The 17,485-nt window shown below is 38.2% G+C and overlaps 1 protein-coding gene across 1 annotated transcript in view; it reads left to right on the top strand.

Moving 5' to 3' along the window:
* Positions 1-17,195, top strand: part of LOC133184547 (triadin-like) — a 41,835-nt gene extending 24,640 nt beyond the window's left edge. The window contains exons 23-50 of the mRNA XM_061319635.1: positions 215-271; positions 728-784; positions 1,242-1,298; positions 1,747-1,803; positions 2,260-2,316; positions 2,776-2,832; positions 3,290-3,346; positions 3,806-3,862; positions 4,319-4,375; positions 4,836-4,892; positions 5,340-5,396; positions 5,856-5,912; positions 6,360-6,416; positions 6,874-6,930; positions 7,377-7,433; positions 7,888-7,944; positions 8,401-8,457; positions 8,904-8,960; positions 9,419-9,475; positions 9,922-9,978; positions 10,433-10,489; positions 10,946-11,002; positions 11,450-11,506; positions 11,961-12,017; positions 12,475-12,531; positions 12,990-13,046; positions 13,493-13,542; positions 17,127-17,195. Of these exons, the coding sequence (XP_061175619.1) occupies positions 215-271; positions 728-784; positions 1,242-1,298; positions 1,747-1,803; positions 2,260-2,316; positions 2,776-2,832; positions 3,290-3,346; positions 3,806-3,862; positions 4,319-4,375; positions 4,836-4,892; positions 5,340-5,396; positions 5,856-5,912; positions 6,360-6,416; positions 6,874-6,930; positions 7,377-7,433; positions 7,888-7,944; positions 8,401-8,457; positions 8,904-8,960; positions 9,419-9,475; positions 9,922-9,978; positions 10,433-10,489; positions 10,946-11,002; positions 11,450-11,506; positions 11,961-12,017; positions 12,475-12,531; positions 12,990-13,046; positions 13,493-13,542; positions 17,127-17,195 (1,601 nt within the window). The remainder of the gene's footprint in view (positions 1-214; positions 272-727; positions 785-1,241; positions 1,299-1,746; positions 1,804-2,259; positions 2,317-2,775; positions 2,833-3,289; positions 3,347-3,805; positions 3,863-4,318; positions 4,376-4,835; positions 4,893-5,339; positions 5,397-5,855; positions 5,913-6,359; positions 6,417-6,873; positions 6,931-7,376; positions 7,434-7,887; positions 7,945-8,400; positions 8,458-8,903; positions 8,961-9,418; positions 9,476-9,921; positions 9,979-10,432; positions 10,490-10,945; positions 11,003-11,449; positions 11,507-11,960; positions 12,018-12,474; positions 12,532-12,989; positions 13,047-13,492; positions 13,543-17,126) is intronic.
* The last annotated feature ends 290 nt before the right edge of the window (positions 17,196-17,485 follow it).

The following is a 17,485-nucleotide window of genomic DNA, read 5'->3' as shown; positions in this document are numbered from 1 at the left end:
TTCTCTCTTTCTTTTGTCCTATCCCCCTCCCTATTCTAACATAACTAACCACCCTCCTGCCCTTTCCCCTACATTCTCTTCCTAACTTAACTGTCATTGTTTGCTAACTGATTTTTCAACTTATTTTGTTGTAATGATTTTTTTACTTGAATTTGTGTGATTTGTTGCATTGTTTTGAATTTCTACTAATCTTGTGTCAATTGTATATTTTCAGGGGCTCAGAAGAGGAACAGGAAGGAGGATCAAGCCGGCCAACACCCTGAAGTGAGGAGTATTCCCTCCCTTATTCAACTGCAGACATGAAGCAGAATGCACTGTAAGATTCTGACTTTTTGCAGCCTTTCATGAGGTTTTGCTTGCCAATTGATGTTGGCTGTATTAGGCTTTGATGTCTTGACTTTCAATTGACAGGATGTATAGATGCTGATGCAGTTCAGAAGGAACATCACCAGGAGCCACATCAACAGCCATGGAAGCTTATATGGAAGTATTTTTTTTGCTTTTTTTTCTATTTTCTCTCTTTCTTTTGTCCTATCCCCTTCCTATTCTAACATAACTAACCACCCTCCTCCCCATTCCCATTCATTCCTCTTCCTAACTTAACTGTCATTGTTTGCTAACTGATTTTTCAACTCATTTTGTTGTAATGATTTTTTTACTTGAATTTGTGTGATTTGTTGCATTGTTTTGAATTTCTACTAATCTTGTGTCAATTGTATATTTTCAGGGGCTCAGAAGAGGAACAGGAAGGAGGATCAAGCCGGCCAACACCCTGAAGTGAGGAGTATTCCCTCCCTTATTCAACTGCAGACATGAAGCAGAATGCACTGTAAGATTCTGACTTTTTGCAGCCTTTCATGAGGTTTTGCTTGCCAATTGATGTTGGCTGTATTAGGCTTTGATGTCTTGACTTTCAATTGACAGGATGTATAGATGCTGATGCAGTTCAGAAGGAACATCACCAGGAGCCACATCAACAGCCATGGAAGCTTATATGGAAGTATTTTTTTTGCTTTTTTTTCTATTTTCTCTCTTTCTTTTGTCCTATCCCCCTCCCTATTCTAACATAACTAACCACCCTCCTCCCCATTCCCATTCATTCCTCTTCCTAACTTAACTTTCATTGTTTGCTAACTGATTTTTCAACTCATTTTGTTGTAATGATTTTTTTACTTGAATTTGTGTGATTTGTTGCATTGTTTTGAATTTCTACTAATCTTGTGTCAATTGTATATTTTCAGGGGCTCAGAAGAGGAACAGGAAGGAGGATCAAGCCGGCCAACACCCTGAAGTGAGGAGTATTCCCTCCCTTATTCAACTGCAGACATGAAGCAGAATGCACTGTAAGATTCTGACTTTTTGCAGCCTTTCATGAGGTTTTGCTTGCCAATTGATGTTGGCTGTATTAGGCTTTGATGTCTTGACTTTCAATTGACAGGATGTATAGATGCTGATGCAGTTCAGAAGGAACATCACCAGGAGCCACATCAACAGCCATGGAAGCTTATATGGAAGTATTTTTTTTTGCTTTTTTTTTTCTATTTTCTCTCTTTCTTTTGTCCTATCCCCCTCCCTATTCTAACATAACTAACCACCCTCCTCCCCATTCCCATTCATTCCTCTTCCTAACTTAACTGTCATGATTTTTCAACTCATTTTGTTGTAATGATTTTTTTACTTGAATTTGTGTGATTTGTTGCATTGTTTTGAATTTCTACTAATCTTGTGTCAATTGTATATTTTCAGGGGCTCAGAAGAGGAACAGGAAGGAGGATCAAGCCGGCCAACACCCTGAAGTGAGGAGTATTCCCTCCCTTATTCAACTGCAGACATGAAGCAGAATGCACTGTAAGATTCTGACTTTTTGCAGCCTTTCATGAGGTTTTGCTTGCCAATTGATGTTGGCTGTATTAGGCTTTGATGTCTTGACTTTCAATTGACAGGATGTATAGATGCTGATGCAGTTCAGAAGGAACATCACCAGGAGCCACATCAACAGCCATGGAAGCTTATATGGAAGTATTTTTTTGCATTTTTTTTCTATTTTCTCTCTTTCTTTTGTCCTATCCCCCTCCCTATTCTAACATAACTAACCACCCTCCTGCCCTTTCCCCTACATTCTCTTCCTAACTTAACTGTCATTGTTTGCTAACTGATTTTTCAACTCATTTTGTTGTAATGATTTTTTTACTTGAATTTGTGTGATTTGTTGCATTGTTTTGAATTTCTACTAATCTTGTGTCAATTGTATATTTTCAGGGGCTCAGAAGAGGAACAGGAAGGAGGATCAAGCCGGCCAACACCCTGAAGTGAGGAGTATTCCCTCCCTTATTCAACTGCAGACATGAAGCAGAATGCACTGTAAGATTCTGACTTTTTGCAGCCTTTCATGAGGTTTTGCTTGCCAATTGATGTTGGCTGTATTAGGCTTTGATGTCTTGACTTTCCATTGACAGGATGTATAGATGCTGATGCAGTTCAGAAGGAACATCACCAGGAGCCACATCAACAGCCATGGAAGCTTATATGGAAGTATTTTTTTTTGCTTTTTTTTTCTATTTTCTCTCTTTCTTTTGTCCTATCCCCCTCCCTATTCTAACATAACTAACCACCCTCCTCCCCATTCCCATTCATTCCTCTTCCTAACTTAACTGTCATTGTTTGCTAACTGATTTTTCAACTCATTTTGTTGTAATGATTTTTTTACTTGAATTTGTGTGATTTGTTGCATTGTTTTGAATTTCTACTAATCTTGTGTCAATTGTATATTTTCAGGGGCTCAAAAGAGGAACAGGAAGGAGGATCAAGCCGGCCAACACCCTGAAGTGAGGAGTATTCCCTCCCTTATTCAACTGCAGACATGAAGCAGAATGCACTGTAAGATTCTGACTTTTTGCAGCCTTTCATGAGGTTTTGCTTGCCAATTGATGTTGGCTGTATTAGGCTTTGATGTCTTGACTTTCAATTGACAGGATGTATAGATGCTGATGCAGTTCAGAAGGAACATCACCAGGAGCCACATCAACAGCCATGGAAGCTTATATGGAAGTATTTTTTTTGCTTTTTTTTCCTATTTTCTCTCTTTCTTTTGTCCTATCCCCCTCCCTATTCTAACATAACTAACCACCCTCCTGCCCTTTCTCCTACATTCTCTTCCTAACTTAACTGTCATTGTTTGCTAACTGATTTTTCAACTCATTTTGTTGTAATGATTTTTTTACTTGAATTTGTGTGATTTGTTGCATTGTTTTGAATTTCTACTAATCTTGTGTCAATTGTATATTTTCAGGGGCTCAAAAGAGGAACAGGAAGGAGGATCAAGCCGGCCAACACCCTGAAGTGAGGAGTATTCCCTCCCTTATTCAACTGCAGACATGAAGCAGAATGCACTGTAAGATTCTGACTTTTTGCAGCCTTTCATGAGGTTTTGCTTGCCAATTGATGTTGGCTGTATTAGGCTTTGATGTCTTGACTTTCAATTGACAGGATGTATAGATGCTGATGCAGTTCAGAAGGAACATCACCAGGAGCCACATCAACAGCCATGGAAGCTTATATGGAAGTATTTTTTTTTGCTTTTTTTTCCTATTTTCTCTCTTTCTTTTGTCCTATCCCCCTCCCTATTCTAACATAACTAACCACCCTCCTCCCCATTCCCATTCATTCCTCTTCCTAACTTAACTGTCATTGTTTGCTAACTGATTTTTCATTTCATTTTGTTGTAATGATTTTTTTACTTGAATTTGTGTGATTTGTTGCATTGTTTTGAATTTCTACTAATCTTGTGTCAATTGTATATTTTCAGGGGCTCAGAAGAGGAACAGGAAGGAGGATCAAGCCGGCCAACACCCTGAAGTGAGGAGTATTCCCTCCCTTATTCAACTGCAGACATGAAGCAGAATGCACTGTAAGATTCTGACTTTTTGCAGCCTTTCATGAGGTTTTGCTTGCCAATTGATGTTGGCTGTATTAGGCTTTGATGTCTTGACTTTCAATTGACAGGATGTATAGATGCTGATGCAGTTCAGAAGGAACATCACCAGGAGCCACATCAACAGCCATGGAAGCTTATATGGAAGTATTTTTTTTGCTTTTTTTTCTATTTTCTCTCTTTCTTTTGTCCTATCCCCCTCCCTATTCTAACATAACTAACCACCCTCCTGCCCTTTCCCCTACATTCTCTTCCTAACTTAACTGTCATTGTTTGCTAACTGATTTTTCAACTCATTTTGTTGTAATGATTTTTTTACTTGAATTTGTGTGATTTGTTGCATTGTTTTGAATTTCTACTAATCTTGTGTCAATTGTATATTTTCAGGGGCTCAGAAGAGGAACAGGAAGGAGGATCAAGCCGACCAACACCCTGAAGTGAGGAGTATTCCCTCCCTTATTCAACTGCAGACATGAAGCAGAATGCACTGTAAGATTCTGACTTTTTGCAGCCTTTCATGAGGTTTTGCTTGCCAATTGATGTTGGCTGTATTAGGCTTTGATGTCTTGACTTTCCATTGACAGGATGTATAGATGCTGATGCAGTTCAGAAGGAACATCACCAGGAGCCACATCAACAGCCATGGAAGCTTATATGGAAGTATTTTTTTTTTGCTTTTTTTTTCTATTTTCTCTCTTTCTTTTGTCCTATCCCCCTCCCTATTCTAACATAACTAACCACCCTCCTCCCCATTCCCATTCATTCCTCTTCCTAACTTAACTGTCATTGTTTGCTAACTGATTTTTCAACTCATTTTGTTGTAATGATTTTTTTACTTGAATTTGTGTGATTTGTTGCATTGTTTTGAATTTCTACTAATCTTGTGTCAATTGTATATTTTCAGGGGCTCAGAAGAGGAACAGGAAGGAGGATCAAGCCGGCCAACACCCTGAAGTGAGGAGTATTCCCTCCCTTATTCAACTGCAGACATGAAGCAGAATGCACTGTAAGATTTTGACTTTTTGCAGCCTTTCATGAGGTTTTGCTTGCCAATTGATGTTGGCTGTATTAGGCTTTGATGTCTTGACTTTCAATTGACAGGATGTATAGATGCTGATGCAGTTCAGAAGGAACATCACCAGGAGCCACATCAACAGCCATGGAAGCTTATATGGAAGTATTTTTTTTTGCTTTTTTTTCCTATTTTCTCTCTTTCTTTTGTCCTATCCCCCTCCCTATTCTAACATAACTAACCACCCTCCTCCCCATTCCCATTCATTCCTCTTCCTAACTTAACTGTCATGATTTTTCGACTCATTTTGTTGTAATGATTTTTTTACTTGAATTTGTGTGATTTGTTGCATTGTTTTGAATTTCTACTAATCTTGTGTCAATTGTATATTTTCAGGGGCTCAGAAGAGGAACAGGAAGGAGGATCAAGCCGGCCAACACTCTGAAGTGAGGAGTATTCCCTCCCTTATTCAACTGCAGACATGAAGCAGAATGCACTGTAAGATTCTGACTTTTTGCAGCCTTTCATGAGGTTTTGCTTGCCAATTGATGTTGGCTGTATTAGGCTTTGATGTCTTGACTTTCCATTGACAGGATGTATAGATGCTGATGCAGTTCAGAAGGAACATCACCAGGAGCCACATCAACAGCCATGGAAGCTTATATGGAAGTATTTTTTTTTGCTTTTTTTTTCTATTTTCTCTCTTTCTTTTGTCCTATCCCCCTCCCTATTCTAACATAACTAACCACCCTCCTCCCCATTCCCATTCATTCCTCTTCCTAACTTAACTGTCATTGTTTGCTAACTGATTTTTCAACTCATTTTGTTGTAATGATTTTTTTACTTGAATTTGTGTGATTTGTTGCATTGTTTTGAATTTCTACTAATCTTGTGTCAATTGTATATTTTCAGGGGCTCAGAAGAGGAACAGGAAGGAGGATCAAGCCGGCCAACACCCTGAAGTGAGGAGTATTCCCTCCCTTATTCAACTGCAGACATGAAGCAGAATGCACTGTAAGATTTTGACTTTTTGCAGCCTTTCATGAGGTTTTGCTTGCCAATTGATGTTGGCTGTATTAGGCTTTGATGTCTTGACTTTCCATTGACAGGATGTATAGATGCTGATGCAGTTCAGAAGGAACATCACCAGGAGCCACATCAACAGCCATGGAAGCTTATATGGAAGTATTTTTTTTTGCTTTTTTTTCCTATTTTCTCTCTTTCTTTTGTCCTATCCCCCTCCCTATTCTAACATAACTAACCACCCTCCTCCCCATTCCCATTCATTCCTCTTCCTAACTTAACTGTCATGATTTTTCAACTCATTTTGTTGTAATGATTTTTTTACTTGAATTTGTGTGATTTGTTGCATTGTTTTGAATTTCTACTAATCTTGTGTCAATTGTATATTTTCAGGGGCTCAGAAGAGGAACAGGAAGGATGATCAAGCCGGCCAACACTCTGAAGTGAGGAGTATTCCCTCCCTTATTCAACTGCAGACATGAAGCAGAATGCACTGTAAGATTCTGACTTTTTGCAGCCTTTCATGAGGTTTTGCTTGCCAATTGATGTTGGCTGTATTAGGCTTTGATGTCTTGACTTTCAATTGACAGGATGTATAGATGCTGATGCAGTTCAGAAGGAACATCACCAGGAGCCACATCAACAGCCATGGAAGCTTATATGGAAGTATTTTTTTTTGCTTTTTTTCTCTTTTCTCTCTTTCTTTTGTCCTATCCCCCTCCCTATTCTAACATAACTAACCACCCTCCTCCCCATTCCCATTCATTCCTCTTCCTAACTTAACTGTCATTGTTTGCTAACTGATTTTTCAACTCATTTTGTTGTAATGATTTTTTTACTTGAATTTGTGTGATTTGTTGCATTGTTTTGAATTTCTACTAATCTTGTGTCAATTGTATATTTTCAGGGGCTCAGAAGAGGAACAGGAAGGAGGATCAAGCCGGCCAACACCCTGAAGTGAGGAGTATTCCCTCCCTTATTCAACTGCAGACATGAAGCAGAATGCACTGTAAGATTCTGACTTTTTGCAGCCTTTCATGAGGTTTTGCTTGCCAATTGATGTTGGCTGTATTAGGCTTTGATGTCTTGACTTTCAATTGACAGGATGTATAGATGCTGATGCAGTTCAGAAGGAACATCACCAGGAGCCACATCAACAGCCATGGAAGCTTATATGGAAGTATTTTTTTTGCTTTTTTTTCCTATTTTCTCTCTTTCTTTTGTCCTATCCCCCTCCCTATTCTAACATAACTAACCACCCTCCTCCCCATTCCCATTCATTCCTCTTCCTAACTTAACTGTCATGATTTTTCAACTCATTTTGTTGTAATGATTTTTTTACTTGAATTTGTGTGATTTGTTGCATTGTTTTGAATTTCTACTAATCTTGTGTCAATTGTATATTTTCAGGGGCTCAGAAGAGGAACAGGAAGGAGGATCAAGCCGGCCAACACCCTGAAGTGAGGAGTATTCCCTCCCTTATTCAACTGCAGACATGAAGCAGAATGCACTGTAAGATTCTGACTTTTTGCAGCCTTTCATGAGGTTTTGCTTGCCAATTGATGTTGGCTGTATTAGGCTTTGATGTCTTGACTTTCAATTGACAGGATGTATAGATGCTGATGCAGTTCAGAAGGAACATCACCAGGAGCCACATCAACAGCCATGGAAGCTTATATGGAAGTATTTTTTTGCTTTTTTTCTCTTTTCTCTCTTTCTTTTGTCCTATCCCCCTCCCTATTCTAACATAACTAACCACCCTCCTGCCCTTTCCCCTACATTCTCTCCCTAACTTAACTGTCATTGTTTGCTAACTGATTTTTCAACTCATTTTGTTGTAATGATTTTTTTACTTGAATTTGTGTGATTTGTTGCATTGTTTTGAATTTCTACTAATCTTGTGTCAGTTGTATATTTTCAGGGGCTCAGAAGAGGAACAGGAAGGAGGATCAAGCCGGCCAACACCCTGAAGTGAGGAGTATTCCCTCCCTTATTCAACTGCAGACATGAAGCAGAATGCACTGTAAGATTCTGACTTTTTGCCGCCTTTCATGAGGTTTTGCTTGCCAATTGATGTTGGCTGTATTAGGCTTTGATGTCTTGACTTTCAATTGACAGGATGTATAGATGCTGATGCAGTTCAGAAGGAACATCACCAGGAGCCACATCAACAGCCATGGAAGCTTATATGGAAGTATTTTTTTTGCTTTTTTTTCTATTTTCTCTCTTTCTTTTGTCCTATCCCCCTCCCTATTCTAACATAACTAACCACCCTCCTGCCCTTTCTCCTACATTCTCTTCCTAACTTAACTGTCATTGTTTGCTAACTGATTTTTCAACTCATTTTGTTGTAATGATTTTTTTACTTGAATTTGTGTGATTTGTTGCATTGTTTTGAATTTCTACTAATCTTGTGTCAATTGTATATTTTCAGGGGCTCAAAAGAGGAACAGGAAGGAGGATCAAGCCGGCCAACACCCTGAAGTGAGGAGTATTCCCTCCCTTATTCAACTGCAGACATGAAGCAGAATGCACTGTAAGATTTTGACTTTTTGCAGTCTTTCATGAGGTTTTGCTTGCCAATTGATGTTGGCTGTATTAGGCTTTGATGTCTTGACTTTCAATTGACAGGATGTATAGATGCTGATGCAGTTCAGAAGGAACATCACCAGGAGCCACATCAACAGCCATGGAAGCTTATATGGAAGTATTTTTTTTGCTTTTTTTTCCTATTTTCTCTCTTTCTTTTGTCCTATCCCCCTCCCTATTCTAACATAACTAACCACCCTCCTCCCCATTCCCATTCATTCCTCTTCCTAACTTAACTGTCATGATTTTTCAACTCATTTTGTTGTAATGATTTTTTTACTTGAATTTGTGTGATTTGTTGCATTGTTTTGAATTTCTACTAATCTTGTGTCAATTGTATATTTTCAGGGGCTCAGAAGAGGAACAGGAAGGAGGATCAAGCCGGCCAACACCCTGAAGTGAGGAGTATTCCCTCCCTTATTCAACTGCAGACATGAAGCAGAATGCACTGTAAGATTCTGACTTTTTGCAGCCTTTCATGAGGTTTTGCTTGCCAATTGATGTTGGCTGTATTAGGCTTTGATGTCTTGACTTTCAATTGACAGGATGTATAGATGCTGATGCAGTTCAGAAGGAACATCACCAGGAGCCACATCAACAGCCATGGAAGCTTATATGGAAGTATTTTTTTTGCTTTTTTTTCCTATTTTCTCTCTTTCTTTTGTCCTATCCCCCTCCCTATTCTAACATAACTAACCACCCTCCTCCCCATTCCCATTCATTCCTCTTCCTAACTTAACTGTCATTGTTTGCTAACTGATTTTTCAACTCATTTTGTTGTAATGATTTTTTTACTTGAATTTGTGTGATTTGTTGCATTGTTTTGAATTTCTACTAATCTTGTGTCAATTGTATATTTTCAGGGGCTCAGAGGAGGAACAGGAAGGAGGATCAAGCCGGCCAACACCCTGAAGTGAGGAGTATTCCCTCCCTTATTCAACTGCAGACATGAAGCAGAATGCACTGTAAGATTCTGACTTTTTGCAGCCTTTCATGAGGTTTTGCTTGCCAATTGATGTTGGCTGTATTAGGCTTTGATGTCTTGACTTTCAATTGACAGGATGTATAGATGCTGATGCAGTTCAGAAGGAACATCACCAGGAGCCACATCAACAGCCATGGAAGCTTATATGGAAGTATTTTTTTTGCTTTTTTTTCCTATTTTCTCTCTTTCTTTTGTCCTATCCCCCTCCCTATTCTAACATAACTAACCACCCTCCTCCCCATTCCCATTCATTCCTCTTCCTAACTTAACTGTCATGATTTTTCAACTCATTTTGTTGTAATGATTTTTTTACTTGAATTTGTGTGATTTGTTGCATTGTTTTGAATTTCTACTAATCTTGTGTCAATTGTGTATTTTCAGGGGCTCAGAAGAGGAACAGGAAGGAGGATCAAGCCGGCCAACACCCTGAAGTGAGGAGTATTCCCTCCCTTATTCAACTGCAGACATGAAGCAGAATGCACTGTAAGATTCTGACTTTTTGCAGCCTTTCATGAGGTTTTGCTTGCCAATTGATGTTGGCTGTATTAGGCTTTGATGTCTTGACTTTCAATTGACAGGATGTATAGATGCTGATGCAGTTCAGAAGGAACATCACCAGGAGCCACATCAACAGCCATGGAAGCTTATATGGAAGTATTTTTTTGCTTTTTTTCTCTTTTCTCTCTTTCTTTTGTCCTATCCCCCTCCCTATTCTAACATAACTAACCACCCTCCTGCCCTTTCCCCTACATTCTCTTCCTAACTTAACTGTCATTGTTTGCTAACTGATTTTTCAACTCATTTTGTTGTAATGATTTTTTTACTTGAATTTGTGTGATTTGTTGCATTGTTTTGAATTTCTACTAATCTTGTGTCAGTTGTATATTTTCAGGGGCTCAGAAGAGGAACAGGAAGGAGGATCAAGCCGGCCAACACCCTGAAGTGAGGAGTATTCCCTCCCTTATTCAACTGCAGACATGAAGCAGAATGCACTGTAAGATTCTGACTTTTTGCAGCCTTTCATGAGGTTTTGCTTGCCAATTGATGTTGGCTGTATTAGGCTTTGATGTCTTGACTTTCAATTGACAGGATGTATAGATGCTGATGCAGTTCAGAAGGAACATCACCAGGAGCCACATCAACAGCCATGGAAGCTTATATGGAAGTATTTTTTTTGCTTTTTTTTCTATTTTCTCTCTTTCTTTTGTCCTATCCCCCTCCCTATTCTAACATAACTAACCACCCTCCTGCCCTTTCTCCTACATTCTCTTCCTAACTTAACTGTCATTGTTTGCTAACTGATTTTTCAACTCATTTTGTTGTAATGATTTTTTTACTTGAATTTGTGTGATTTGTTGCATTGTTTTGAATTTCTACTAATCTTGTGTCAATTGTATATTTTCAGGGGCTCAAAAGAGGAACAGGAAGGAGGATCAAGCCGGCCAACACCCTGAAGTGAGGAGTATTCCCTCCCTTATTCAACTGCAGACATGAAGCAGAATGCACTGTAAGATTTTGACTTTTTGCAGTCTTTCATGAGGTTTTGCTTGCCAATTGATGTTGGCTGTATTAGGCTTTGATGTCTTGACTTTCAATTGACAGGATATATAGATGCTGATGCAGTTCAGAAGGAACATCACCAGGAGCCACATCAACAGCCATGGAAGCTTATATGGAAGTATTTTTTTTGCTTTTTTTTTCCTATTTTCTCTCTTTCTTTTGTCCTATCCCCCTCCCTATTCTAACATAACTAACCACCCTCCTCCCCATTCCCATTCATTCCTCTTCCTAACTTAACTGTCATGATTTTTCAACTCATTTTGTTGTAATGATTTTTTTACTTGAATTTGTGTGATTTGTTGCATTGTTTTGAATTTCTACTAATCTTGTGTCAATTGTATATTTTCAGGGGCTCAGAAGAGGAACAGGAAGGAGGATCAAGCCGGCCAACACCCTGAAGTGAGGAGTATTCCCTCCCTTATTCAACTGCAGACATGAAGCAGAATGCACTGTAAGATTCTGACTTTTTGCAGCCTTTCATGAGGTTTTGCTTGCCAATTGATGTTGGCTGTATTAGGCTTTGATGTCTTGACTTTCAATTGACAGGATGTATAGATGCTGATGCAGTTCAGAAGGAACATCACCAGGAGCCACATCAACAGCCATGGAAGCTTATATGGAAGTATTTTTTTGCTTTTTTTCTCTTTTCTCTCTTTCTTTTGTCCTATCCCCCTCCCTATTCTAACATAACTAACCACCCTCCTGCCCTTTCCCCTACATTCTCTTCCTAACTTAACTGTCATTGTTTGCTAACTGATTTTTCAACTCATTTTGTTGTAATGATTTTTTTACTTGAATTTGTGTGATTTGTTGCATTGTTTTGAATTTCTACTAATCTTGTGTCAGTTGTATATTTTCAGGGGCTCAGAAGAGGAACAGGAAGGAGGATCAAGCCGGCCAACACCCTGAAGTGAGGAGTATTCCCTCCCTTATTCAACTGCAGACATGAAGCAGAATGCACTGTAAGATTCTGACTTTTTGCAGCCTTTCATGAGGTTTTGCTTGCCAATTGATGTTGGCTGTATTAGGCTTTGATGTCTTGACTTTCAATTGACAGGATGTATAGATGCTGATGCAGTTCAGAAGGAACATCACCAGGAGCCACATCAACAGCCATGGAAGCTTATATGGAAGTATTTTTTTTGCTTTTTTTTCCTATTTTCTCTCTTTCTTTTGTCCTATCCCCCTCCCTATTCTAACATAACTAACCACCCTCCTGCCCTTTCTCCTACATTCTCTTCCTAACTTAACTGTCATTGTTTGCTAACTGATTTTTCAACTCATTTTGTTGTAATGATTTTTTTACTTGAATTTGTGTGATTTGTTGCATTGTTTTGAATTTCTACTAATCTTGTGTCAATTGTATATTTTCAGGGGCTCAAAAGAGGAACAGGAAGGAGGATCAAGCCGGCCAACACCCTGAAGTGAGGAGTATTCCCTCCCTTATTCAACTGCAGACATGAAGCAGAATGCACTGTAAGATTCTGACTTTTTGCAGCCTTTCATGAGGTTTTGCTTGCCAATTGATGTTGGCTGTATTAGGCTTTGATGTCTTGACTTTCAATTGACAGGATGTATAGATGCTGATGCAGTTCAGAAGGAACATCACCAGGAGCCACATCAACAGCCATGGAAGCTTATATGGAAGTATTTTTTTTGCTTTTTTTTCCTATTTTCTCTCTTTCTTTTGTCCTATCCCCCTCCCTATTCTAACATAACTAACCACCCTCCTCCCCATTCCCATTCATTCCTCTTCCTAACTTAACTGTCATTGTTTGCTAACTGATTTTTCAACTCATTTTGTTGTAATGATTTTTTTACTTGAATTTGTGTGATTTGTTGCATTGTTTTGAATTTCTACTAATCTTGTGTCAATTGTATATTTTCAGGGGCTCAGAAGAGGAACAGGAAGGAGGATCAAGCCGGCCAACACCCTGAAGTGAGGAGTATTCCCTCCCTTATTCAACTGCAGACATGAAGCAGAATGCACTGTAAGATTCTGACTTTTTGCAGCCTTTCATGAGGTTTTGCTTGCCAATTGATGTTGGCTGTATTAGGCTTTGATGTCTTGACTTTCAATTGACAGGATGTATAGATGCTGATGCAGTTCAGAAGGAACATCACCAGGAGCCACATCAACAGCCATGGAAGCTTATATGGAAGTATTTTTTTTGCTTTTTTTTTCTATTTTCTCTCTTTCTTTTGTCCTATCCCCCTCCCTATTCTAACATAACTAACCACCCTCCTCCCCATTCCCATTCATTCCTCTTCCTAACTTAACTGTCATGATTTTTCAACTCATTTTGTTGTAATGATTTTTTTACTTGAATTTGTGTGATTTGCTGCATTGTTTTGAATTTCTACTAATCTTGTGTCAGTTGTATATTTTCAGGGGCTCAGAAGAGGAACAGGAAGGAGGATCAAGCCGGCCAACACCCTGAAGTGAGGAGTATTCCCTCCCTTATTCAACTGCAGACATGAAGCAGAATGCACTGTAAGATTCTGACTTTTTGCAGCCTTTCATGAGGTTTTGCTTGCCAATTGATGTTGGCTGTATTAGGCATTGTAATCATTATTTTTACTTGAATTTGTGTGATTTGTTGCATCGTTTTGAATTTCTACTAATCTTGTGTCAGTTTTATATTTTCATGGGCTCAGAAAAGGAAGAAGAATGGAGGACCAAAGATGACCCAACAAATGAGGAATAGTCCATTTCCCAGCTAAATGCTGCAGCCAACCTTGTCTGAAGTGGTAAGCAAGTAGCTGCATTTTTTTTAAATTAAGCTTCTTACTTGATTTGAAATGCAAGTATTCCTTCTTTGGTGTTTCTGTTTTTTCTTTATTAGCAGAAGAATGTGTTGGCTGACCAGGATCCTGAAGTGAGGAGTAGTCCCTCTCCCATTCAACTGCTGCCATGAATAGAATGCATTGTAAGATTCAGTCTCTACTTCACCTTATTTTAACATCATCAGGACCCACTTTAACAGCCAGTGTCTTATTTTAAGTACTGTTTATTAATCCTTTCTGACTTTTTTTTTTCTTATCTCCTCCCTACACTAACATAACTGACCATCCACCTCTTCTAATCCCCCCCTTCCAATTCCTATTCTAACCTTACCAACCTTATTGGTTTTGTTTTTTTCGGGGGGGGGGGGGGTTTACTAACTGATTTTCCATCTAAAAATGATTTAATGATTATGTTTACTTGAATATCTGTGAGTTTTACATTGCATTGAATTATTACTAATCTTTTCTTCATCATATATTTTCAAGGATGAGAGATGAAGGGACAGGACCAGGGCAGATGAACAGAAGAAGAGGAGTGTATTGCCCAGCTATGTCCAGCAGCCATCATTAGCCAAGGAGTAAGTAAAAACCTTTTTTTTTTTCTTGCAATTTTCAAATTTTTTTATTACTTAATTGTGAGGGGGTTTTTTTTGTCTTTCTTACTTGATTTTATCTCTGTTTTCTATTTGACTTTTCTACTTTAACCTCTTGAATTTTTATAAGCTCACCTGAACCAAAGTCTCAGGTGAGTTTTTCTGATAATAATTGAAACATTGTCTATCATTGTTTTCATTGTTGTTATCTTCTTTGTCATTGTCTTCATAAACTTTTTGCAATTTTATCCAGAACCACCAGGCCAATTTCAATCAAACTTGGCAAAAAGTATTCTTGGGTGAAGGGGATTCAAACTTGTTCAAATGAAGGATCAGACCCTCTTCCAAGGGGAGATAATTACATGTAAGAAAAACTAAAAATTGGGGTGGGTCATTTAAATAAATCTTCTTCTCAAGAATCACTAAGCCAGAAAAGATAAAAACTTATGTTAAAACTTCCTGACATAGTACAGATTCAAATTTGTTTAATTCATGAAACCTGGGGGTAGGGAGGGGCCACTGTAGGTGATAAAAGTTTTACAAGGGTATATGTAGGAAAAAATCTTCTTCTCAAGAAAAGAAAAGGCATGACTAATCATATTTATATGGAAGCATCTTCAGGTAGTGTAGATTCAGATTTGCTCAAATCATGACTTGTAGGGGGGAGGGGGGCTTCAATGGGCAATCAAAATTTTACATGGGTATTTATAGGAAAAAAAACTTTAAAAGTCCTCCTCTCAAGAACAGTAAAGGCATTATCAGTCATATTTATTCCAAAATATCCTTCCAAAGTGTAAAGTTTGTCCGAATGATGACCCCTGGAGGTAGGATGGAGCTACAGGGGGTAGAAAAAATCTTTAAGAAATCTGATGATGAAGAACAGCAAAGCCATGATCAGTCATATTTTTATATGTAAGCATTCACAGGTAGTTTGGTAAAGTAGAGGATACATATTTTTTATGTCAAAAGTATATGAAAGCCAGAAATGAATTTTTAAATAATTTTTTACAATTTGACAAAATCTACATTCTAGATACTTATTTCTTATTGGGGGGGGGGGGGGGGGGGGTTAGATTCATTGAATGCTGCTGAGAATGAACGTCTCTTTTCTTTTGTTCAAACATTTATTAAACATTCTGGTAGTTTTCCTTGTTAGCATTAATTAATATAATTAATATATCAGTATATGTATATGTACAAAATTATTTGTATCTTATAGATATATATCTGTAAAATGCATTGATTTGTAAACTTTTTCAAATATTATATACTTTAAAAATTTATGTTTAAGTGTGACAATTTTAATGTGTAATTTACATGTAGGGAGAGGGCGTAATAAGTTTTCAGAACTTGTGCCCAATCCCTTTGTAACTGTAAATTACAATAAATCATGTTAAGTCATAATTTTAAAGAAGTATCTTTAGTTAGTGTAGATTCAAGTTTTCTCAAATCATGAACAACCCCCCCTCCCCCCCCCCCCCCACCGGAGATGGGATTGGGCTACAATGAGTGATCAAGTTAAACATGGGAATATATAGGAAAAAGAATCTGCTGATGAACAAGAGGGGTCACAGTTACTCAGGTAAGTGTTGTGGCCCACGGGCCTCATGTTTTTAGAGGAATGGTTTTGTAAACCTTAATCCCATTGCAAGGAAGAAATCCATTGTTTGTCAGATTCAAGTCTGAGCACCTATACTGTGATTTCTTTTTTAGATCACCTGAGCCCAAGTGAACTTTTAAATTGAAGTTTGTCTGTTGTGTGTCACCATGAGTGTTGTTGTAAACTTGACACAATTTTTTCTTCTTCTCCAGAACCACTGGTCCATTTTCAACCACATCCTTGTGTAAAAGGGGGATTCAAGTTTGTTCAAATAAAGAGCTAGACCCTGAGTCAAGGAGAGGTACTTGAGAAAAAGGAGAAGGGATAAATTGGGGGGGGGGGGGATTTAAGAAATAGTCAATATTGGGTTGAGTCAGTTAAATATCATTTTCTCATAAACCGTTATTCAAGGTAAAAAAAACTTATATTGAAGCTTCCTGTATAGATTCAAGTTAATTTAAATTATGGCTCCCAGTAGTAGGAATTGGGCACAATAGGGGATCAAATGTTTATATGGGAGCATATTGGAACATTTTTTTAAAAATAAATTCTCTGCATTAAAACCGAGCTAGAGAAAAAAATGAAACTTATATGAAAACTCCCTGGCAGAGTGTAGTTTCAAGTTTGTTCAAATCATGATCCTTGGGGGTAGGGTGGGGCTACAATAAGGGCTAAAATGTTTAAATAGGAAGACACAGGCAAAAATGTTTATAAATCATCTGCTCGACCCCTCAAAAAAGATAAAACATATATTGAAGCTTAATACTGACATATTTTAGATTCAAGTTTGTTCAAATCAAGGTCCCAGGAGGATTTACTATTGTTGCAGAACAGCAAGACTATGTTATTTGCAATAATGTTGAAGTAACCCCAGAATTTGTTGATTCAAATTAGGTAAGTTATAAACCCTTGGGGCTAGGGTGGGCAAAAAAAAAATATGAATTAAGAATTTCCCTACTGATAAAAAGGCCAAGTTGACTAAGGTGAACATTGTGGCACCTAGGCCTCATTCTTTTTAATGACCTTTGGATGTTCTTTGTTAACAGGCAGAAGATGAGGCAGACCTCAATCCCATGGATAATACCATCATGCTACAACAAGCCTTGGGAGAATAAGGATTAACTGCTGCCCATGCAACCATCAATTGATGGTCAGACACTAGCTCTAGGCATTTCATTAAGTACATTAGATTTTATGAGTCTTTCTCATTTCTTGAATTCCTAGTGTCTTTTTTTTTGTTCATAGGCAGGTGATTTTGCTGGCATTGATCCTGATTCCAAGAGCAGGTTGCCGTGATTCAGGAAGAGTTCAAATAGATCAACAAGTGCTGACCTGAAAATGAAGGTAAGACACAAGCTCTACAAACTCCTTCTATTCTGTGAAATTTTGTTATCTCTTTCATTTG

Source organism: Saccostrea echinata, unplaced genomic scaffold (genome assembly GCF_033153115.1).
Source record: "Saccostrea echinata isolate AGI-Se365-2 ecotype Australia unplaced genomic scaffold, CSIRO_AGI_Sech_v1 ptg000010l, whole genome shotgun sequence".
NCBI classification, from domain to species: domain Eukaryota; kingdom Metazoa; phylum Mollusca; class Bivalvia; order Ostreida; family Ostreidae; genus Saccostrea; species Saccostrea echinata.
Note: the sequence above shows the minus strand (reverse complement) of the source record. Positions and strands in the feature narration are given on the sequence as shown.